The 24,735-nt window shown below is 50.1% G+C and overlaps 1 protein-coding gene across 1 annotated transcript; it reads right to left on the reverse strand.

The window, feature by feature from the left end:
* Nucleotides 1-362: 362 nt before the first annotated feature.
* On the reverse strand, nucleotides 363-24,550 carry CPD (carboxypeptidase D). Its single transcript, XM_079324708.1, has 21 exons — nucleotides 23,801-24,550; nucleotides 21,620-21,867; nucleotides 14,805-14,947; nucleotides 14,354-14,523; nucleotides 13,483-13,844; nucleotides 12,930-13,121; nucleotides 11,929-12,096; nucleotides 10,836-10,945; nucleotides 10,328-10,430; nucleotides 9,742-9,884; nucleotides 9,075-9,244; nucleotides 8,192-8,503; nucleotides 6,857-7,052; nucleotides 6,496-6,631; nucleotides 5,654-5,803; nucleotides 5,155-5,250; nucleotides 4,998-5,062; nucleotides 4,715-4,846; nucleotides 4,225-4,410; nucleotides 3,843-3,942; nucleotides 363-3,230 (listed from the first exon to the last, which is right to left on the reverse strand). The coding sequence occupies exons 1-21, from the start codon at nucleotides 24,481-24,483 to the stop codon at nucleotides 3,004-3,006; spliced, it is 4,092 nt and encodes a 1,363-aa protein (XP_079180834.1). The 5' UTR covers nucleotides 24,484-24,550; the 3' UTR covers nucleotides 363-3,003.
* Between the last annotated feature and the right edge of the window lie 185 nt (nucleotides 24,551-24,735).

The raw sequence follows: 24,735 nt of genomic DNA on the forward strand, positions 1-24,735 counted from the left end.
TCCTCCAGTCCCCATCCCAATCTCGGATCCCTATCTAAATCCCGCCCCTCCACCCCCTATCCCCATCCAAATCCTGCTCCTCCAGCCCCTATCCCCATCCAGATCCCCATCTAAATCCCGCTCCTCCAGCCTTGACCCCCATCCCAATCCCGCTCCTCCAGCCCCCATCCCCATCCAAGTCCTGCTCCTTTATCCCCAAACCCCATCCCAATCCCGGATCCCTATCTAAATCCCACCCCTCCAGCCCCAATCCCCATCCAAATCCTGCTCCTTTAGCCCCGATCCCCATCCTATTCCCAGTTCCGACTCCGTTCCCCCGGTCCCGCTCCGCCCCGCCGTAAGGAAGAACGAAAGAACGCACGTGGACATCAAAATAGTTTTATACAGATTATTGATCTCGGTATACAGGTAAAAAAAACAGGCGGCGGCGGCTGAGGGCAGAGCCAGGCGCAGCCCCCTCCCCTCCCGCAGCCAGGAAACGGCGATTCAAGTCCCTTTGAAAATGTACATTTATTTGAAGGCACAAGTGCATGGAGCGACAGGGACGGCGCCCGCGGGGCCCGGCTCCTCTGGGCCCGGGGCAGGGCTGGATGGACGGACAGACGGACGGACCGAGGGCACGGGAGCCGCTCCTGCCTTCCCGAAGTGCCCAGGACAGCCCCAGTGCCGGCGGATCTGGAGCCAGAGCCAGGCACCGCCCTTGGTCCTGCTGCGTAGAAAAGTCTCACACGTTTGCAAAACATCTCAAATCCACTCACCTTAAATATACACAGCTACTCCCACAGCTAGTTCGGAAATGCACTCTGAGGGACAGGACTTATTGCTACAGGGACAAAGCAGGGCCAGCTCTGTCCATTACCTGCTGCCAGAGCAAACAAAGCCCAAACACAGCCCTAAGAGCCATCTGCAAACTCGACTTTAAATAAAACCTACTGTGTCTCTTGTTAAAGGAGGAACAGTTCAGAGATGAGGCAGGATTAATGCTACTGTGTGCTGGTGTCCTGCAGCCCATTACAAGTGGAAAAGGGACAAAAAAAGGGACCAAACCCCATTCCTGGCTCAGCACAAAGAGCTGGGAATGGGCACAGAGATGCTCATGGTTCCTGCACAAAGCAAATAGAGCAGCTCTTTCACAGCAGATGTGGGACAGGAGCACAGGGAATGCTGAGCATCATCTGTTCCCAGCACACCTTCCCAGCCACATCTCGTGTTTCCTGCAGTAGAATTCCCTGTGGAACAGGCAAGGAGGTGCACTAGTGTCTGAGGGTTCTCTGTCCCTGCACCCATGTGGTTCTGGAAGGGCATTTCCACAGGTAGGGGTGAAGAAGCTTCTGCCCCAGAAGAGAGACCAGGTCAGAGCCCTGCAGAGCTGATCCCATTAGATTTTTTGTCTGCAACCTCTCCACCCACAGACACCACGTGCAGGTTTCACCAGTGGACATCCCTAGACCTCTAGAGGACAGAACAGCTCAGGGCAAACTCAAGGCCTAAGGCTCCTGCACCCCAGAAATCAGTTCAGTGGGGCAAGAATTTAAAAAAAAAAAAAAAAAAAAAAAAAAAAAGAGCAGCAAGAAAATAAGTGCCTATTCTAACCCCAGCTTTCTGCTTCTGCAGAAAGCACAGGAACATCAGAGATACATAAAGGCTTTGGAAATCAAACATTTCAACCATTCTTTCCTTCTGGACATCCCAAAATGTGGGATTTGTGAGGAATAAAAGGGATGTGTGTTGCAGCTCCTCTTTCCAACCTCCTGCTAAGTGCTACACAGCAGAATTGGGCTGCTTTTCCCTTCTCCCTCAGCACAGTTCAGCCCTTCCTGCACCACAGCTGCAGCCACACATGCAGGTGGAGCTCCTGCTCCACATTCCAGAGATGCTGCAGGAACAGAGCAGAGCCAAGCCAGGGAGAAATTTGCTGCCTGCCACCACCAGAGCCCAGTGATTAAATGATACTTCATGGACAGTGGCAAAAGGTGCAGGCTGTCTTCAGGATTTAGCACCAAAATTGATGCATGGATATGCCCATGACCTCTCCCTGCTGCTCCAGTAATGCTCAAATATAAAGCAGTTGTCAGATTTGACTGTTTCCTTCTGTAGAGTGGTGGAATTGAGCAAAACTGATCAGGTTTTCTACAGATCAGTAAATCAATCTGCTTAGAACAACCTTCCAGCTGCTCTTTCAGACACTGAGTTATTAGAATACAAACATGAGACCCCAAAAACCAAGTCTATGACACAAAGAAAACACAACCAGGATGATGGGGATAACATTTCTTTGCTCCCCAGCAGTCAGGAACAGCAGCATGGCAGAGCTGGCAGGCAGTGGAGCTCTGTCAGAGTTCACTGAAGCTCTGACTTTCTCCAGCTCACATCTGAGCTGTCATCTCCCCCAGCCTTCAGGAGGCCAAGTCACTCCCTGAAAGTAGTGACACATTAGAGGTGCTCCACAACCACTGCAGGCCACAGCAACCCATGGTGGGAAAAGCTCCAAGGGAACAGCTGAGAATCAAAGGCTTTTTTTTTTTTTTTTTAGGTTTTTTGTGAGGGCTGCTCTGCAGAATGTGGAGTCACATGAAGGACTTGGCTTCCCCCAAGCATGTAGTGGAAAATGTGAAATGAAAACAGGTAGAGAGACCTTTTTTGGAGTGTTGTGACCACAACCCCATGCAGGTTTTGGGGCACTTCCCCAACATCTGCTCCCTGTGCTGAGATGCTGGGGAAATGCTGAGAGCTCTGCTGGCCACCTGTTAAAGCTGCCTTTCAAACCTCATCATATAAACCTCCAGATCTTGACCCAAAAACCATGTCCCTATCTCAGAAACAGCCTCCAACACCCACTGAGTGCCTGTACACAGGAACAGAGCAAACAGAGGGAAGCTGGGAGCTGCCACCCACCCCTCTGGAGGACGCATCCTGAAGCCAACATTCCAAAACTCAACCACAGGGATCGCCCCCCACCACCAGCTCTGGTCCATGGGAACCTCCTTTCCTGCCCTGGAGGTGTCAGTGTTTGCTGGAGTACAGTGTTTCTTCTTCAGTGTCTGTTTCATCCTGGAACTCGTGGCTCAGGAGGGATTTCTTGGAGCCAGTGGACATCATGCGGATTTCGTCCTCGTAGTCGTCGTGGTGCTGCCGGAGGCGGTGGAAGCCATCCTTGTGTCTGTTGGACTTGATGGAGCACACACACCAGATGATGCAGGCAGTGAGCAGCAGGGCAGACATGCTGGCACCTGCCAGAGAGAGGACAAAGTTAATGCCATGTTCCCCCATGCCACAGGCTCCCAGGTTTGACAGTATCTCTCCTCCCTCCTGCAGTCACAACTGCTTTCTTCATTGTGACCCTGCTCCTTCCTCCTAGGCCAGGGAGGACAGGAGGGCTGCTGCCAGGACAGCATACACTCCATTTTCTGTGTTTGAAATCCAGGAGATTATCACTAAGCTCCACTACAGAGCACTGGGTCTAAACTCCCACACACTCCTCCCCAGCAGCTGCCACCTTGAGAAAACAAAATAATCTCTTCATGCTTACCTGATGTCACAAAACCTAAAAAAGCCTTGAAGAAGCAAGATCTCCTATGCACACAAGCTCTCCCCATTCCAGACATCTCAAAATACATTTTGGACCTTCCAAATCCCTGCAAAACACTATTACTTCCCTCCCTCCTACCAAGCAGGACCAAAGGCTGTTGGATGAGTTTGCAAGGACAAGAGTGTGTTCAGAAGGGAAAGCAGAAGATGGCTTAAGCCTGCAGGCTGCTTTCCCAGTTGAGTGGAGGGTCTCTGTCATTATGAACTGGTACAGAAAGCAAAGCTCAAAGCTATGATAAAACACATCACTGTACCTGCCACAGTTATAACCAGCTCTCTTGGCAGTCCAAAAATCCTGTTTTCTGTGTCAAATACTATGAACACAGAGCTGGGTACATCATCACGTACAAAGACCTGCAGGAAGACATGAGAGGTTAGTTCATCTCAGAGCTTGGAGATTCACATAATAGAGACACTTGTCATCTGCCCTGGTCAAAGAGAAGTGCCATGGAAGGAAAAGGTACTTCCAAAACCACCCTGCTGTGCTGGAAAGTTGCTCTCCATCCATTCTGTCAAGGCAGAAAACTGCTCCTGATGGCACCTAATCAACAGCTAAACACAGGCACAACCAGGTAGAGCCCAAACAGGGAAGATTTTATGTGACAGGGAACATCTCCAACACAGACATTCACTTACCTTGACATGTTTCTGCTGGTACCCACTGGCTATTGCATCAATGCTGTGCAAACCTGGAGCCAGGAGAACGTGGAAATAGCCACCTTCTCTAGTGTAGACCCTCAAGCCTTCATTCAGAACAATGGTAGCTTTAGAAATTGCCCTGCCACTCTTGTCTTGGACAATGCCATGTACTCCCTTATGAACCTGAAACAAAGCATTTCAAAACTTCACATTCAGATCCAACCTTATTTGTAACTAAAATGAGATCTGTTTTCCCTCTAAAATACAGCCCTGACCTGCAAGGCAACAGATGTTTAACTCTTGTGTCAACATGTCCCCTGGTCACTTGCTGCCTCTGCTCAATCCATTCCTCATACAGTCTAAATCATGAACATCTGTAATTTCACAGTATCAATAAAACCACAAAGTGTCCATGTTGTTCTTTTCATCTCCCCCTCCCCACCACTTCACTCCCTGCCACAATTTCCTCCCACAGACTGCAGCTCACCTCCACAAGCATGCTAAGGAGAGATTTCCTGTGGTCTGCCCACAGGCCAGGAAGCTGTCCAGCACTGGGGAAGTAACAGCAGCCAGTATAAACAGTGATCTCAGGACAATGACCAAATGTCACGCTGAAATCCTGCAAAAAACAAAACCACAGTTACGAGGAAAGAGGCATTAGAAAAGCTCTGCAAAGTGCAGCTGGAGAAGCTTTGCCTAGACATCAGGACAAACATGCTTTTTATTGGCTGCTTAGCAGAGGTGAAAAGCCCTGTGCCATGCAGCAGTACCTTCATACTTCCCAGGTGACTGTGCCATTCTGAGCCACGGATCACTCCACCAGGAATATTCTCATCTGTGAGAGCAAAACCAGAGTTGTCAGCCAGAGCTGGCCCAGCAGAGTCTGCCACAAGCTGACAGGGGGTTAGAGGATTCAATCAAACATACCTGACTTATTTGGACAGCCTGGCTGGCCCAAATGCATCACTGGGTGGTTGTTTGCATAGAGAGATGCCAAATACTTTAGTGTTTCTTTGTTCTCCACTGCAACAGGAAGAGTGAGACTTTGAGCATGAAATTCTCATTCCCTGCAGGGGCAGATTCCCATTTTAACCCCATGATTTCGTACTAAACAGAGGCACATATTGTTTCAGGAGCATTCCTATATCCTCTAACAATAAGGGGCAGTATCAAAAGCAGACTTTATACTGGTTCTGGCAGAGGAAAGGTTGAAATACTCCTGTAGGCATAGAAATTGTAAACGTTCTGATCCCTAGCTGAACCCTGTGAGGTTTTATAGATTTACTTACAGACTGTCAACCCCACACACAAAGGGCTGAACACAAAGGAGGCTACAGAACACCACAAGCACAAAAAGCCCTTAGAACATCTGGTCACATGAAATTCTGCAGAGACAGCCTGAGGGGAACCAGGCAGTTGGTCACACCTGACTCTGTTGGCTTGTCATAGGGGTAAGTGACAAGCAGAGATCCTCCATCCAGAGCAACAGAGAGACTGAAATCATGGTTCAGTATCAAGTTCTCCATGATGGCTTTGGTCTCAGGCTCTCGTCCTGCTGAGTACCGGGTGTAATTGCCTATAAATCAGAACAAGAAAAAGAAAAGGGAACTAAGAACAATTTCCTCTGCTGTTTGAGAGGCCAGAAGTACATCCTTCATGTCTGAAATTAGGTTTCCTGCAGGTATGAAAAGGCCTCTGTTAGATCTCAGCAGATGCACCTGACTGATCAAGTAAAGCACCCAGTCCACACTATTCATGGGGGGATTCACCTGCAGAGCTAAACAAATGTGCAACACCACAGTTTTCCCAAGATTTTCCTTCCATGTTGCAGAAGGTATTTCACGTGTGTTTGCTCACAACAATGTCACAGAATTGGCATTTTCTTAAGGAAGGGATTAGGATGATCCCAGCCAAACTTGGGCAGAGAACATTTCCTCCCCAGGAAGGGTGGGCTGACACAGTGCTATGGATACAGTTACATGGAAACCAGAAAAGCATGAAAAAAAGAGACTTTTTCTGAGGAGCTTGAAGAGAGGGCATTTTTTTCAGAGATGAAAGAAATCCATTAAGAGTAAAAATACATCAGGTATTATCTGACCTCTCCCATTCCTAAATAACTCTGCTTTGTCCCTTGCACACAAGAGACTGCAAATTGCTGTCTGTAAAAAGGATCTGAGCTCTGGAAGCTTCCCAGCATGGAGCACTGCCTCCTTTACAGGCAGACCCTGTAACCCAGTGACTCCAGCCAAGCCTGGGGCAGTTGTTTACCTGTGAAATCTGTGTCCAGGTCTCTGCCATGGGCGTTGGTCTGGCCTATCTTCGAGGTGCAGCCTCTCTCCTGCGCGATCTCGCGCCCGTCTGGGTTCAGGGAAGGCACAATCACAATCCGTGTCCGGTCAATCAGCTGAGCAAAAGGAGAAACAGCACAAAGTGCAATTAGTAGGGTTAATTCCCCTGGATCTTAACTTAGGAGCTGCAGTTTGAGGTTGTCTTGTGGATTGTGTACCTCCCCACTACACACGGAATCCCCGCAAGCCCCAAGCCATTTTTGGCAGGAGTCTCCTCAGTGAGCACTGTCACCTCAGGGTACAGCTGGAAGGCTCCAAGGAGGTCTTTGATTGCCCCTCACCTTTGTAACAGCAGCATTCTTCTTGTAGTTCATGCAAAGAAACTCTGCCAGTGTCAGGAGCAGCTCTGTCCCAACAGGAGCGTTCCCGTGAATCCCAGCAACAAAGCGGATCTTGGGCTCCTCAGGCTCCGACTCGTTGGGCTTGTTGGAGATCTCAAGGGACCAGATCTGGCGGAACTCCACACTCTGACCCAAACTGCCAAGAGATGGGAAATGGGAGTGCCAGCTCAGCAAGAGAGCTGCAACTCCAGCCTGACCTCATGGAGAAATCCTGGTGTGGAAAGGAATTGCTGCCAGCCTCCAGCGGGAGGCTGCAAAGGCAGGAAAAACACGGCCAGATCAGGGGGCAGATCTGCAGCAGCACTAAACAGAATTCACTCTGGACATCAGTTTGAACACCTGGGTAAGGGTGTATCCAGGTCCAGATGCACAGAATATCCAATGCTCCATATGTCTCCACACAGCCAATGGGATCACAATAAATGTGGAACTGCTGGATCCTCTCTGCTGCCAGAGGCGGCTTTTGTTTTGTTTCTTTCTTCCCTTCAGAGCAGGAGACATCTGGACATCACACTAATATATAAAGCAGGACAAAAGAGGCCTGTTCCCAGTAATGCAGAAGCTGTTGCTACAGCCATGCTGATAAGTTGGCAAACTGAGTGCAGGGAAAAGCAGGGAACAGGCTCAGGGCTGATGCAACTGAAGGGACAATAGAGGCTACAGATCAGCAAAGCAGCCTTGGCACCAGCAGGGACAGCACATGAGCACATTGTGCCTGGTTACAACAAGCAAATGAGGCCCTGGGACAAAGGGATTTGTGCTTTCTAAAGCTGACAGAGGGTAAGCGCTACAGGTCACAAAGGAAAGCAGAGGATGGCAGCAGCTGGTCTTCTGCAGGAGGGCACAGACCTTGGCCCAGGGCAAGCTCACACAAAAGTGTCTTGCACTACTGAAATAAAATCTGGAGGCAGACAAGGAAAAAAAATGGCCGTCTGAGATTTGTAAGTCAAATGTGGTCAGTTTTGCTGGAGACTCTTCAGCAGTGTGGATGTCAGAAAGGATTTAAAGAACAGACAAAATACTAAGGAATATATTTGCAGAAGTCTGGGATATCAGTGCTGGGGATTTTGCCAGTCCCAAGCATCCCTGGGGAACTAAATCAGGGAAAAGCACATGGATGCACCTCTGAGGCCCTGCAGCCATTGCTCTTACACATGGGGCTCCCTCCATCTCAGAGGGCACAGGGAAGGGAGGGATGAGCTCCCCATCTCTGCACCGTGCTCATGAATAACAACTTCACAACATCCCCAGTCCTTTGTTCTGCTTTGTTCTCACCTGGTGAGGTTTGTGATGTGTGGGTAGTTGAGGTAGAGGCCTCGCAGGAACTCGGAGAGGTCCTTGTAGGGCCGGTACCTGTAGGGAATCACATCCCTGGAGGAGGTGAGCAGGAGCCGCTCCAGCCCGTTCTCAGCAGAGAGATCTTTGATCAGGGTCTCAAACTCCTTCTCGTTGGGGTTGCTGGTGTCTGGGGTGTTCATGACCAGCACCTTCCCCTCTTCCACTTTGCTGTCTGTCCGTGAAAGAGTGAAGTTGACCTGCACCCCACCTTTGCTGTCAACTTCCACCAGCTTGGTGAGTGGATCATACCTGCCCAGGGAAAGTACAAGAAAACATCAGGTATTTCAAACGTTGGACAAGAAGACAGCCCTGTCCCTGACTACACACCCACATGGGAATGCTACTGCTTCCCTTCACACAGTGAGAGACATGGAAATGAGGAGCAAGAACAGCTCAAAGGGATGTGGGAATGGCAGGAGGACAGGGAACAACTCAGGGCTCAACATGGCTCTGAGCTGCTTTTAGCTCAGGTACTGCAGGGTTACATGGCAGACTGGCAAGACAACAAGTCAGGCTGCTTTAACACAATTTTGGGAGCATTGAAATTATCAAGTGACTTCTGTGGGCAGCTGCCTGGAAAAGAATTTCCCCTAAAGACACCAAGTTATCCACTCCTAACAAGGGCAGATTGGGACTGTACACCAATGCCAGGTGAGCAGTCTGACACCACAGTAGTCTCACACTGCTATCTGTGCACAGGCCAGAGGGCAGGAGAAACACCCATGCCTACATGTGCTGTAGGCAGGCAGAGGTGATGGAATATTCCTGAGTGGGAAGTCAGCCATGCAGCTGTTTGCTCCTCCTGCTGGGACCTGCTCACCCTCGGGCAGATGCTGTGATTCTGTACATCCCTGGCACCAGGAGGCGCCAGAAGTCTCCATCCTTGTAGGTGGTCACTGGGTGGTTGATGTTGGCCACGCTGATGGTGGCATTGAGGATGCCCCTCTTGTCCACAGCATCCAGCACAAAGCCCCAGACACCCTGGTGGACCTGCACAAAAGAGCTCTGCTGAGTGCCAGCCCTCACTCTGCCTCCCACCCCTCACATTTTCAGCCTTCCCAGAGGAGCAAGGTTTTCCAAAAGGATTCAGGTTGGACTGGCCAGCAGCTGGCATGGACAAAGATCACCTGAAGAGTACAATGAGCAATTGTTCAGCTCAGGATTTCAGCACAGCACTCTCTGCTCCACACCTTTGTTTGCACACACCAGGTGTGCAGCACCAGTCCCACTCAGATAGGAACAGAATATAAAGGACATTCCAGCCCCAAGAAACTCAAGGTAGTAGTACATAAGAAGTCCCCACCTGCATCCTCTGGATGCTATTTCCATACAGATTTTTGGAATGTTGAGAAGAGAGTAGTTGAGACAGCTTCTGATGGGGGTGATTTCTGTAGAGCAGGCACCCAGTCTGGCCAGATCACCCTGTTCATTCTGACTAAAGTAAACCCCAGAGGGAGCTGACCTTGCCTGAGGTCAAAGCACCTCACCTGTTTCATGAACTGCAGCAGTGAGCGCCGGTTCTGTTCCCAGTACTTTGGCAGCTCCTCAGCTTTTGGGTATTTCACACAGCCTAACTCAATGGTCACTTCAAAGCAGTTTGTATGTAAGTAATTCCAGTCTTGCATCCCACCTACAAAAAGAATGCAAAAGAAATTTTGATTTATGAAGTACCATAGATTAAAAGAAAAAAAAAATACAAATCAGATACCAGAGAAAGATGAAGTACAGACTTGAAGGCAAAAAGCTTTTATACAGGGCAGGATTCAAGCTTCAAAGGGATGCCAAAAGAGCAGACAAATAACCTTCCTTCTTGTAAATACCTTTCATGCTAATGAAGTGTTGTAAAATTTTATGAAACCATTTTGCTAATAGCCAGAGAAACTACACTATAAATTCCTTCCCCTAGGAATAACTTTATCTGGGTACATTATTTAAGAGGTTATAAAAGAAACCTGATCCCATTAATCTGAGCCTGACCAGTGCAGAGTTCCTGACTGATCAGACTAAATTATTTAAACTGCACATGCATTAACTTGAAGACAAACAGTACAGGAGATTCAAGGTGTATTTTACCTGGAACATTGTACCACTGAGCCCCATTAGTGATGCCATGTGGGAAGTACTCAGTGGGGTACATATCCTTACAAGGGCTTCCCTGGTACATCTTTGCATTTTCCTATAAAACAAGATGCAACATGTGAAAGTGAGCCTGCACTCCACAGCCAAGGGCACCACACATTCAGGGTTACCAAGCACAGATCTGTGTATCAATGCAGCACTGACAGCACCCACACCCAATCCCAGCCCAGATATCCTTGCTCTCTCCTCCCAGCCCCTGAGCAGCATTTTCCACCACTCTTGAAAGTGTCTGCACAGAGCTTTCCTCCCTCACTGCCTGCTGTCAGAGTGTGCTGGGCATCACTCACGGAATGGGAGCCTCCTGTAGGACCCTCCTGCAACACCAGGGGCTCACCCACAGCCTGCACCCACCTCTACCAGCTGCTCAGGAGATTCCCTGGAAGCTGCAGTTTCCCAGGAGTCAACCTAGCAGGATGCACCCATTTTCCTGTTGGAGCTTTACCTTGGAGTAGGCAAGTGCCAGCTGCTGGAACACAGCATCATCTGGGGATTTACTGTATATGGCTATTCCTTGTTCATCGTCATCGAAGGGGTAATTAACCACCAGGGAACCTGCAAAGCAAGCTTTGGCTCATACCTGTGTGCTTTCCCAGTGATCTCTCAGCATAACAATGGAAATTTTTCTCCAGCAAGTGCCAAGACTTCTGTTTCTCAAGACTTGGCATTAAACAAAGCATTAAGCCCAGTGGATAGCAGAGACAGAAGCACAGGATGAGATAACACCACACCTAGCTGGGAAGGAGAACCAAAGCCATGACAACATCAAAGCTTTGACTCTTACATGAAGGAGGGCTGAATACAACCACATAATAATTGCTTTCACAGAGAACTGGAAGCAAGGGGAAGAATTTCCTAGAACATGCATGGTGTTTTGACCCAAATGATGCAGCTTTTCAGCTTTCTGGAGTTTACTGCTGAAGGGCTCCCCAAGGAAGTTTTACTAATAGCACCACAAAACCCCAGACACCACTGCAGCTGGAGACCTGCCAGCCCCCTCACACCCACACTTGACACTTCTGCACTACAAACCAAACATGCTGGCAACAAAGCATCCACCTGCAAGTTACTACAGCTACAAGTCAGCAGACAAACTGTCTAGGGAGTAAGCTGTACTACACAGAGACTTAATTTAGAACACTCCAAAAGGATAATTAAATTACTGCAAATTTCATAGTTCCGCCATGTGATTCAAGGCAGGGAACCCTCAGGACTGCATTCACTCTATGAATGCTGTGAAGCCTTTAACAGCCACAGCTCTGTATCCCATTCCCAGACCATCTGCTGAGCAATTGCTGACAAGAGAGTCCATCCCCATCTCCCAGATGCTCCCTTCAGAGAAGTGGTTAGGATCTTCCCAGCATCCACCTACAAACATGTTTGGGGACACGGTTTCCTCCCTTTGTTTCCAGTTTCTGCTCCACTTTGCAGCACAAGAGCTCCCCAGTGCACACCTAGAAACACTGTGGAGACATCCCTGTAAACCCCCATCCCACAGAGCCCAGTAAAGAGGAAGGAGCTTGGTTTGGATGTGGTACCTCCATGCAGGTTTGCTGAGAGCACAAATGGATAAGACTTGAGCCAGGCCATGACAGCACGAGTCTCTGGCTGTGGAGGGTCTGTCACATGGACAAACTGATCTGGAAAGTTCCTGTTCAGGTCATAGTTGTTGCTGTTGTTTCTGCCCACAGTACCTCCTTTGTCTCCTGAAAACAAAACACAAGTTCAAGCTCATGCCTTGTGAAGAGGTTTCAATCCTTATTACAGAGTTTACAAGTAGCAGTTAGTGAAAAGAGCAGAGAGCACAGCAGTGCTGGCCCCCTGCAAGCAGAAAGGGGCACCCAGGCCCACCCTAGCAAGTGGCCTGCTCTGAGCAGCAGTACAGGACCCTTTAGTGGGTGTTTGCTCAGGCTCTCAGGCCAGTCAGACCAGTAGAAAGGCACTGAACCATGAACAATTTCTGCAGCCGGATGTCACGACCACAGAAACCTCAGAGCTCACCTCCTCAAACCAGCCAGACAAGTTCTTTGTTAAACCCAAGCAAAGCTCTGCTCCCAAAAAGTGATTCTGGACAGTCTCTGTTCTGCCAACATAGCCACATAGTTCTGAGACCCCTGAAGGATGCTTTTGCCAGTTTCAACCTCATGATGAAAGTCTATGTTATCCTTGGACAAGTGCTGCAGACAGCCTGGCTCCCACACTGCATTTACTAAGAGAATGGACCAAAGCACAGCAAGCAAAAGACAAAATGTCTTTTTTTTTAAAGAAGTCCTGTATTAGTCACAAACCATCAGGGGACCCAGACAGGGGCAGCTCACAACACTGCTGAAGTATGAGAGCTCTCCCCAACAGCTTCCAGCATCCATCAATCAGGATCCACCCACTCATTCCACAGCACACACCAAGTCCCTTTCCAGCCTTCCTGTCTGGAGAGCACGTCTGCTCCAGGAAGGCTTCCAAATTTCCCAGGGATTCCATGAACTCAAAGGCTTGTTCTGAAAGCTAGGACCCCCAGAGATTGTGGCATAGACAGCAATACCTTCCTGGGACTTCTCATAGCCATCAGGGTTCATCGATGGCATGATGTGGATCCGTGTGCTCTGGACCAAGTCGGTCACTTCAGGATCTGTGCCAAAGTTCTTGCAGAGGTACTCGATGAGGTTCAGGAGAAGCTCTCGCCCCACAACTTCATTCCCATGCATGTTACCGATGTACTTGAACTCCGGCTCACCTGCAGACACATGGTTACACCACAGAGACCATTATAACCACTATGTTACAGCTTGGAGACACCTCACCACCCTAAGCATTGCTCTTGCAGGCTCCGCTGGAGGGCATTTCACCTAAAACTCACACTTGTGCTCCCTCAACCCCAAAAAGAACAATGTATCAAGGAAATCTCCTGGTTCTTCCTTAGAGCTCCATGACCAGCACAGATGTCCCCACACAGCACAGTGCTCCAAGATACTACAAGGAGCAGCTCAGTTTCTCAGGACAGAAAGCTCCGCACTCCTTTCCGCCCTGCCTCTCCCAGTGTAAAGCATCTGCCACTTGCATTTGTGCCTTGCTAAAACCAGGATTTCCCCCATCACCTGCTTCGTGGACACCAGGGTTGTCAGAGATCTCCATGACGTAGAGCTCCCGCAGCTCCACGGACTTGCCCACGGAGTAGAGGCGGGTGATGCTGGGGAACTCGTTGGCGTAGCGCCGCAGGAAGATCTCCATGTCCGAGAAGTGGTGGTGGCGGAAATCCACGGGCTGGATGGGCTCATGGCCAGAGGTTGGATTTTGGGTCTGCACAGGGGTGGGGGTGATGGCAGTGACAGGGGCAGGTGCTGCTGTGAGCTGGGTGACATTAGGAGCTGGTGGCATCACAGTTGGCTGCAAGGAGAAGTTCACTTCTGTCGCATCTCCCTCCTTCACCTCGATGTTCTCTTTGGTCACTGGTGTGTAACTGTGGGGAAAACAATGGCTTCAGCAAGGAGCTCTGCAGAGCAGAGGCCAAAACATCCTGCAGTCCCTCCATCACTTCAGCCTGAACACACTGTGAGGTTAATGACAGAGATTCACAGGGATTCATCCCACTGCCACCAAACCCAGCTCCACTGCTGTCCTTGCAAGAGTCCACAGGCTCAGCAGGGAAGAAGCCCCAGGCCTATCACAGGACTAGCCAAGGGACAAGTTACACATTCCCACCCAAACTCCTGTTGGGGTGACCCTACTCCACTTCCTCCCTTTGCACAAAAGATGAAATTTGATACAAGCAGTCAAACAGAAGCTGACAGAAATTCTGTACACTCACTCTGATGGAACAAACATAGCTGCAGCTCTGAGCTGGAACCATTTACTGCTGCAGCTTCCAGCCAAGCCTCTTAAACACACAAGGTGTTTTAGGGGGGGAAATCCAAGAGAAGGAACAGGAGCAGCTGGCAGTGTGGGCACAGGCTGCCACAGAGACATTACCCCATCACAAAAGCAGTCACACTGTAGGTCCCAGGCACCAGCAGCCGGTGGTAATCACCAAATTTCCCTGCTGTGATGTTATGAGCGATACCGGCAACAGCAATGGTGGCATTGTCCAGGCCAGCTCCTGTGACTGCATCCCTCACAAAGCCCTTCACACCAATGTGCACCTGAGGAAAACAATGCAAGGGCCTGGCTGAAGACAGGCAACATCAGGGGAACTGTGTCCTAAGGCAGCAATACCCCCTCACCCTTCCCCAAAGGCAGCACAGCAGGGCTGCAGAGGCACCCAAGGGCTCAGGACTCAGTGCTCAGCCAGACAGCAAGGACAGGAATTCCAGCATGGACTGGGAAGGCAGCAGGATCTCAGAATTGGACACAGTGCTCCCAGCCCACCATGGACACACAGGTTTCACACCTTCACTCCCACACCCGGCCCAGCCCTCAGTACCTTCTCGATGAAAGCCAGGAGAGATTCCCTGTTGTTCTCCCACTCCTTTGGAAGCTCAGAAGTCGGTGGGTATTTGCAGCAGGACAGCTCCAATGTGATCTCAAAGCAGTTAGCCCACACGTAGTTGTAATCCTGCATCCCACCTGAGGAAGAGAGGCAGAGATGTCCCAAGGGCAATGCACACACATCCCACCACAGGATGCTGTTTCTCCTTGTCATTCAGCCCCACACAGCATCTCCCCAGGATGCTCCAGAGAAAGCAGCCTAAGGACAAAAGTCAGGTCACATTATCATGGCAGCCTATGCTATAACTGGAACACTGGGCCATTCAAATCAGCCACAGCCAGCTCAAAGTGACAGTTCTTTTGTCTCACTCCTCTGTCAGCTGAATTCATCAGGATAGCTCTTGGGAATTCATACAGGTTCATTTTGCATTTCCAGACACGACAACCCAGTGTACCAGGACAGACACACCAGATTCTGAACAGTCCAGCTGCCAAGTCCTTCCCTGAGCTACCTCAAGATTTGTGAGGTCTGCCTGCAAGAGAGGTTACTTCCCCCAAAATGAGTTTGAGGCACTTGATAGAAAAGAACATCAGACTATCAACTTGGGAGCTGACAGCTCAAATCTGCACACTGGAATCAGTTTCAAGGACAACAGCTCTCCCAAAAGCCTCTTAGCAAAACTCTAGACAGGGTAACAACAATGCTTCTCTGCTTCCTCAGCTGCTCTTTCCTTATCCAAATGTCTGCAGTTGAGAAAGGTCCACCTGGGAAAGTCTGAGAAACTTGGTTTTGGCCAAGTCACCAGCCTCCTCCTATGCTTCCTCTGTCATGCAGCAGTTTCAAATCAATGTAAGGATGTTGGAACACCTAGAGACAGTTTGTTAGCTTAGCACTAAATCAGCCAAACCTTGGTGAGCATCCAGAAATAGGAGTGCACAGAGCTGTTTTCCTGTATTAAGCTCATCTTGCTGTTCTTGCCCTTCAGAAAAACCACAGGCACTGCTATGAATCAAAAAGGTCACCTTGTCCCAGCAAGTGTCCTGACCCCATTTGCTGAAGTTCACACCCAACCCTCAGCAAGCAAAGCTGTTCCTCAAACAGGACTCAAAGGCTGCAGGATCAACACTTGTGATCTGGAGCCCAGACTTGAGCATGCTGCTGAAGACTGCAAATGTTCACCCCTCTAAACACTTCTGGGAGCTTTCAAGAGTAGAAAGGACATTCCAAATCCACCACAAATCTGTGAAACAGGTTTCAGAATGACCCTGCTAAACCCCACCACATGACAGTAGCCAGATGACCACATGAAAGGATTGCTCCCACCCCCCAATGAGGCAGTTGTGTCAGTAAGCAAGACACACCACAGTGTATTTTTTCCATGCTGACAAAGTCTTCTGGCTTACACAAACTTATTTAGTTATAACACAGGCAGACTGCTGTATCACAGCCATGGCTACAACTTCCTAGACAGTTCCATGCCAACCTGTACAGCAGCACCTGCAACCAGAGCCCAGAGACCTCCACACCAACAGCATGAATCCCACCAGGGTCACCTGGACACAGGGGGACAGAGTCTCTTCTGGGTGAATTATGGGATTTGAACTGACTCTCTGAAGGCCCTTTCTCAGAAAACAGAGATGCATTTTCTCCACAGGAGGCAGATGCCAAGTCCAGGAGAAGGAAAGCAGAGGGCTGTGGCAGATACCATGGCACCAGCCTGCAGAGCCCCAGCAGGAAGGTCTGTTAGAAATGCAAATTCTTTGCTTGGCTCACTGAAGTGCTGCATTAGTGCTATGCCAATAGACCACATTTACTTTGAGCAGTTTCCTAATCACTCAGAAGCACCTTGAAGTGAGGGAGCCTCTGTGGCACTGGCCAATTAACCAGCCAGAATGGATCAATATCCTGATGCAAATGCACTGCCTGGCATTGGCAGGGGCTGTGTTAATGCCTGGTCAGGAACAGGGGGAAAACAGCAGCACCTGACCAAGGAGAGCAGGCTTCTACCAGAGGTGGTGGCCCAAAAAGTCAGGGTCCACTGCTCTGAATTCAACAACCCCACTGCAGCTGGGTAAAGCAGAGATGGACTGACAGCATAAAGTAGGATTTAGAACAGGCCCCTGGGAAGATGTGTGGGATGGTAACACAACAAAGATGTCCCAGTTCCTCTCAGCTCTCCTGAGAGTGTGCTGCTAAGGGAACATGAAGCATTCATCCTAACAAATCAAATGTCACTTGCATCCAGGAGAGCACTGCAGCTTGTGCAAGGGCTGACATCAAAACAGGAAAGAGACTTTTCTGTCCAGCACAGGGGGTCACAACGTGCTGGAAGACTTTCTGCCTCTCAAACTCAGTTCAAGGGGTTAGAGAAACAAGGGCTGTGAGTCTGATCCACCCCCAGCTTCATTCAGCTCCTGTTACCAGCTCAGAACAGGCGTGCACAGCAGGCTGCTCTCTCACCAGTAAACACCACACCGAGAGAAACCATTTGCCAGCCCATAACCATCTGCTCCTAGCAGGACGTTAATGCATTTGAAAACATCCAAAACGTAAACCAGAGCCATTATGGAACATATTTAGTGCTTCATCTGCCATTCAAGCAAATTTAGGACAGATGCTCACCCATAATAGAGCAGCAACGGACTAAATTAGAGCTTGCTACATCAGTTCTGGCAAAAACTCTCTTGGAGAAAGTAGTGCACTGCATTCTTGAAAATTTGGATTGTATCCACTGCACATATTTGGCCTTCACATGGCTCTGTTGCAGAGCAGGACAGTTATTTTTAAAGCATGTGGAATTACGTATTTTCCTACATACCATCTGCACAGCCTCCCCTGACTATGCAGAGACCCAGAGGGGTAAAGAGAGACCTGCACTCAGCCTGCCATTAGCAGGGCACTAAATCCATGGAGCAGAGCAGAAAACACACACCTGAGGTAGAAAACTGCCAGACTACAGTGCTTCTACTCTGTCTGGGTAATATCTGGGATAACCCATTGCATTTACTTCAGCATTTAAACCACAGGGTATCTTTTAGCCCACACTGTGAAACATTTCAGCCTCCCCATGAAGCACCATTCCCCTTTTTATCAGTGAGCAGCTTACTGTCACAGCAAGTCAGCCCCTGGCTGGCAGCAGGTCACAGAAATGCTCAGAACAAACCTCTCTCCTGCCCTGACCCACTCCCTGAGCATCAGGGCTGTGCTTCAAGCAGGGATCCCAGGCCTCCTGCAGCACAAACACTGCAGAGATCACGCTGACAGGGGAGCCTCTGCTCCCTGCCAAGCTCAAACAAGGAGAATGCAGCTCTCTAGAGTCAAGCCTGAGGATCCAGATACCATAAATACTCCACGTGCTAGAAAAAGCCTGCCAGGCCAGCCAAGAAGGACTATTTTCAAAGTGCACTATGCAGAAAACTAATTCCAGCTCTCACTGGAACAGACATCAGCAGATAAAGAACCTGCAGCTAAGTTAAAGCAGAAAAACAGTCAAGTCTGCTCTGCAGAGAGAGCAGATGGCATCAAGCAAGCTGCAGACATGATTCAGTATGTGGCACAAGTTGCAGACTCTGCTCAGAACTGATTATCTCATAGCATGGCACTGAGTGAGCACCAGCAGCAGCACCAAGCAGGTAGAGGAATGTTCTGGTCCATTAGTCTGCAATCATTAAAACTCAGAGGAGGTGAGGTTTGGGCCTCCAACTGCAGCAATTTCATGACCCAGAGCAGCCAAGCCCAGCAGCCTTTCCTCAAAGAGAGGGGCAGAGTCCCCCAAAGAGCTGCACCAGCACAACAGTTCATGACATGTGAAAAGAGGCCTTAAGACATCCAACCATCAAGCCAATACTTCTCTCAAGAAGAAAAAGAACTGCAGCAAGACTTTTATGAAAATACAAGCACATAAGTGCAGCAAACTGCATATCCTCAGAAAGACATGGCTGAGAGCTTCTACAAGAGCTCACTCTGTGCAGTGCCCTCTGCCATGCACAGGAAATAGATCAGCAGTGATGCCCCACTGTTCTCAGCACTTACTTTAACTGCACTGAGCTGGATGCCACTAAAAGCTGGTTGGAAGCTCAGTGTGGCTGGCAACCACAACCAAAACAACCCAGTAAGCACACAGGTAACTGAAATCCACTTTCAACCTGAAAAGTGCCTCCCAGTAAACACAGAAACATCTCAAACATATGGACATCAGAGAGTAAAACTTGCAAGAAAATATCTTTTAGAAAGGGACTGCATGTAAAAACAAACCTTCCAAGGCTGCCCACAAAATATGTTCATGCTGATTTTAGTTTCTGATCTGAATCTCTTAACACAAAGGCAAAGCACATCCTGCCCACAGATGAGTGGTTTCTCAGCTGCTCTCCATACCCCAGCCCAGCTTTGCATGTATCCCCTTGATCTGAACCAACCACTTGGTAGTCAAAACCCTCAAAGGTTAAAAAGGAAGAGAAAGAGCATGCACAACAGAGATAGCCTCTAAAAAGCATCCCAGTCACCAATGTGCTTATCTACAGCAGATGGAATGCAGGAGCCAAATTCAGCTGTCTGGCAGAGATCCAATCTTCCCCTGTGCACACTTGACCTCAGCAATTACTCTCATGGTTTGTACTTGCCACCTCGATCTGACACATGTAAGAGGCTGTTTGCAAACTCAAATGGAAGTTAATGGAGTCTGGCACCAGCATAACATTGAATTGGTAACTCCAGGCCAATGAATCCTGTGGCAGTTTGCTCCCCAGCACATTTGATTTCACATGATAAAATGTGGCAGGAAAATTTCCACCTGTTGAAACACTATGTTCTCATTTCTTTGTTTTTCCTGGCTTTAGTTCACTTGGAGCCTGCAGGAGCCTCTCCTGGCACAACCTGATCTGGAGGCCTTGAGCACATGCCCTGCACCACTCACAGAACCCTGAGCTCTGGATTTCTACCTCTAGAGCTCAGCTCAGGGACTGGGATTTCCCAACCTCATCTCACCACACATTTCAACTCTGCAATCACTGGGAAAGGCTTCCTGATCCAAGCACAAGCCTCTGCAGTCCTTGGCACAGAGCTGAGCAACTCAGATGACTCAAAACAGCCTCTCTGATGGTTTTGCTGCTTCTGTCACAGCACTTAAAACTGACTCCCCTCTGCCTGCTCTTCATCCACTGCTAAAAATAAACATTAAAACTTACAACCCTGAAGGGGTGAATTGACACAACATCAAATTACATGCATGGTATTGGCCAGTTCACCCATGCCCTCCCTGGGTTACACTTCACATGAATTCCTTGGCTCTGGGGGAACTGCTGCTGTCACCCTCAGCAATGTTCCACTCTCAGAGTCCACATTAGTGCATCCTCCCTGCAATCTCTGCCCATGAGTTGCCTACAGTCATCACTGCTGAGCCCAAGACTGTGGCTTGCCATTTATTTCTGCAGAGACTGGGTGCTGGAGGCTGTTGGACAGATATGAACCACAGTGATGGCAGCACAGAGTAATCTGGTTTGCAGTTCACACCTTTTATTTCCTGTGAAAGGAAAATGATGCCATTTCTTTTTCTCTGCTGCTGGCAGAGCAAAGGCAGCCTGCAGGGTTCACACACCAGTGCCACAGCCACCAACCAGCTGCCTCACAGCTAAGCAGGAGGATGAAAAAGTCATCCCTGCAGTGAAAAATGCAGCTCTCTGGGATCAGGGGAACACAGACCCAAACTCTGGAATAACTCTCCCCTCAGAACACACCCACCCCACTTCATTACAAGGACACAAATCCTCAGAGCTGCAGTTAAGAAACTTCCCAACTGAGGTGTTTGCTGGTAACAGCCACCACAACAAGGCAGCACAGATCATCCAGGATATCCTGTTCCCTCACAAGCCAAGTCACCAGATTACACAAAAACTTTCCTCCTGCTGTACTTCTCACAGCAGCAGAATGAACCTTGAGCCAGCAAACACCAGGGCTGGTGTGCTCAGCAGGGCAGAGGGAAGGAGACAGCTGGTAGAGAAAGAGATCAAACCACATCTTATTTGAACACGACATCTTATTTGCCCAGTGAAATCCAAGGGAATGATTCAGCCACTGCTAAAAATCAACCCTTCCTCCTCCAGCTCAGAGATGATGTGTTCAGGATCCCTCTCCAGGGGATCCTCAATGGATCCCTCTCCAGCCTTCCCAAGCAAGCTAGATGCAGGATTAATACAGGATTCTGCTGCAAAGCCCGTGTTTCAGAAAGACATGTCTTACCAGAAATCATTAAGTTGCAAGTTTGAAAGGTTAATAAACTGGCTGTCACCACTTGCTCAGCACTTCTACACCACCCCTCAGCCACAGCAGAAGGGAAAAAGGCAGAGCAGCAAAGCAACACAACTTCTTGAGATCACTTTTGCAATTCTTTTGTTGTGCCCTCACCACAGAAGTCCCTAAATTGTTGAAATTGTATCTAAATTTTACACAGCTTTACAGTAGACTATTCTGTAATCACAATATTACAAGTTCAGAGGTTAAAAGACCTCACAGAACATTGCCATTGGTTAACAACCATTTCCTCTTTTCTGTATCAAAATTTAGCAACTGTCAAGAGACCACAAGAGTCCATTTGGCAAATGGAGCCTCCCACGTGTAGGACAACTCTCCACCACCTCAGGGGGTCATGAAGAATCCTTCCATTTGCTGTGATCTCTTCCCTAAAAACACCTCCCAAGCTGTTACTCATCAGCTGGTGTTCCCACGATGCCAGAACACATTCAAAGCTAAAAATATCACTTACCCCCCAGTCCTTTCCTCTGTGATAATCCCCACTGGATGTGAGCACAGCTTACCTTCTACATCATACCAGTGGGCACCATTTGTGATGCCATCTGGGAAAGTCTCTCCCTCCTCTCCAGAGCAGTTGGGTTTGCCAGTTCTCATGATGGGGTGATGTGATGCATAAGCTTTTGCCAAGTATTTGAAGACTTCATCATCAGCTGATTTACTGTAGACTCCTGTGAGCCTGTGTGTGGGAGAGTCATCGTAGGGGTAGCTGGCCACCACAGAGCCACCATGGAGATTGCCAGAGAGCAGAAACCTGGGGTTGGGAAGGAAAGGGAGAAAGAGTCAGACTGGAAACATTTCAACAGGAAGTTGGCTACAGCCACCCAACCAGTTATTCTGCTGCTTTCCCACCCAAACCATGCTCTCAGAGGCCTCCAAACTGGGATTAATGAGGCAAAATGCACATACTGGAAGTGGAATCAGTTCTGGAGATGGAACAGGTGTTTTTCTGCAGCCTAAGACCAAGTCCCCAAACTCAGTGACAGACAACACAGTTCTTGTCAAGCTCTGAGACACCTGCCATGTGCAACAGATTTAACCCACAAAATCTGTATGTGAGAAAGAGCTGTTAAAACCCCAAGTCAGAAAATATAGCAGGGCATGCCTCATATCCCCTTCCAGTTTGATCACAGGCAACACAAGCATTTCAACAAATCCCAAAGGTCATTTTCTCTGTTCTCCTCTTCCCACCAAGCACTGAGGGGAAAAAGAGCTCTCCTGTGCATTTACTCAAACAGGATTTGGTTTCCAAGCAGAGGTAATGTGACCAACACCTCTACCTTGCTTAAAATAGTGCACACAAATTGCATTACACCCACTATCTCCCTTTTTAATCAAACAGTTCTATTTACCCATTCATTTTTCTATCAGCAGTTATGTTAGCCTAACAATTACACCAGTATTAACTGGTGCTGCCAGGCAGAGGGACACACAAAGCACCACGTTCTTCCTGTTTCACTCTGGCTGATAGCAAATCCCACCTCACATATTATGAGAAAAAAATAAAACTAAAAGGCTCAAGGCTCACGAGTTTCCCTAGTAACTAATTTTGAGCTGAACCAAATCTGGAGGGATGTTAGTGTTAAATGCTGCACCAGAGCTGTCCTAAAGGATTCTTAGGACACTTAGGATACTGGTGAAGTTCCTGAAATTCCTCTGGAGCACCATTCCCATGGGCACTGCCCTCCACCAAGTTTGAACTAAGATCATTTGTTCATGCATTTTCATTCCTAAACATGAGCAAACATTGTACAATGCTGAACATTGCATGTGCTGGTTGGAGTAAACCAACAGCCCTAGAATGCACTGTCACCCCCTCTTCATCTCTTTCTGTCCCTGTTCTGGGAAGAGAGTCACAGTTTGCTGCAGTGCATTGCTGCTTTCTCTGCACAATTTCCCACGGTTGGTTGCATTGACCTTTGTAGTCTGGACCTTACACACCTCTGAAGAACACAAGACAAATGAAGAATCAGTGCCCAGCTTGGCCAGTGCATTTTCTGGGGCGGCCCCAGACCCCCACACCAGAGCTGGGCTGTAAAGGCACCATCTCCCCTCCTGGGCTGCCCCACTCCAGGCACAGCAGCTTCGAGCCAAACGGGTCAGCATGGAAGCTCGAGGCTCAGCCCCAGGTGTTTCAACCGAACTCATGGGGAAGGCAGCTATAGAAACAGGGCCTGTCTTTGGAAATGCTGCTGCATAGAGCATTATTGCTAAATCCAGGGGAATTTCCCGTGAAACACAAAGATGAGGGGAAGACACAACTTCGTTAACATGGTCATACCTAGACACTTAACCCCAAATATTTCCAGCATCCCACAGCTTGTATAGTAAGCATTACTGACCCTAAGAGCAGGACCCACTGACAAGCTCAGAGCAAAGCAGGTGAGAAGTTCCCAGCTACAACTCAGGGACACAAGCAGATGGCCATGGTGGCCACAACACCGGGCTGTGCCCCGCGGGGCTGGTGCTGCTCCTTGGCAGCTGCACAAACACTGGGGCCACCAAATGCTCTCCCTAGCGCAGGATGGTCCCGGCTGCGACGAAGAGCCTGCAGGGAGGCAGGCTGGGGACAAACAGGTGTGGAAATCACCTCTCCTTCCCCTTAGGGAAGGGCTGGAAGCTGGCTGGGAGTGAAGCCGAGGGTCTCCCATTCCCCGGCGCGGCAGAGGGGAGCGGGCAGCACTCACCTGTTGCGGCGCATCCAGTCGATGAGCGCCCGCACCTCGGGCACGGGCTCCAGGTTGGGCTCGGCGTCCCCGAACTGGTCGGGGAAGCTGCGGTTGAGGTCGCGGCCGCGGCTGTTCTCCCGCCCGCCCTCGGCGCCGCCGCCGCCGCAATCGCCTTCGCGGGCGCGCTCGAAGCCGTCGGGGTTGAGGCTGGGCAGCAGGTACAGGTCGGTGGTGTTGAGCAGGCGGACGATGCGCTCGTCCCCGCGGGTCCAGCCCAGCACCAGCTCCCAGGCCAGGCGCAGCAGCAGCGGCCGCGCCAGCGGCTCGTCCCCGTGCATGTTCCCCACCAGCTTCACCTGCGGCCGTCCGGGCAGGGCCGCGCCGCCGGCCGGCTCCTCGGGCCGCTCGGGGCCCAGCCCGGCCGTCAGGCGCAGCACCCACAGCGGCCGCTGCTCCACCGACTGCCCGATGCTGAAGAGCCGCACCAGGCCCGGGGGGGCCGTGGCCTCCAGCGCCCGCAGCGCCTCGCCCAGCTCGGCCGAGTGCAGGTACCGCAGCGCCTCGCCGGGCGCCGCCGCCGCCGCCTCCGCTTTCTTGATGTGGGGCACGCGGGCCGGACTCTGCAGCGATGGCAGCAGTAGCGCGCAGAGGAGCGACAGCAGCCGCGGCATCGCCCGGAGCCCCCGGGCCGCGCTCGCCATGGCCCCGCACACGCCCCGGTCCCGCCGCTCCGCTCCGGGTCCCGGCCGAGGGGAGGTGGCGCTGCCCGGGGGGCGGGACGTGGCCCAGCAGCCGCCAATCAGCGGCGATGGCAGGGCGGTGAAGGACCAATGAGATGCGGTGTGTGCGTTACGTCACGGGGTGGGTGTTACCGCGCGCCGCGGCGCCCCCTGCGGGCCCGGCCCGGCGCGGGGCTCGGCGGGAGCGGAGCGGAGTCGCTCGGGCTCCGCGGG

This window comes from Erithacus rubecula, assembly GCF_903797595.1.
Source record: "Erithacus rubecula genome assembly, chromosome: 22".
NCBI lineage: Eukaryota > Metazoa > Chordata > Aves > Passeriformes > Muscicapidae > Erithacus > Erithacus rubecula.

Excerpts from the sequence above, each read along its gene's own strand:
- CPD (XM_079324708.1), bottom strand. The coding sequence starts at position 24,483 with ATGGCGAGCGCGGCCCGGGGGCTCCGGGCGATGCCGCGGCTGCTGTCG. Across the intron at positions 5,804-6,495 it reads CCTGGACACAGATTTCACAG|GCAATTACACCCGGTACTCA; the intron begins GTAAACAACTGC and ends TCTGATTTATAG. Across the intron at positions 5,063-5,154 it reads AGGCTGTCCAAATAAGTCAG|ATGAGAATATTCCTGGTGGA; the intron begins GTATGTTTGATT and ends TTGCTCTCACAG.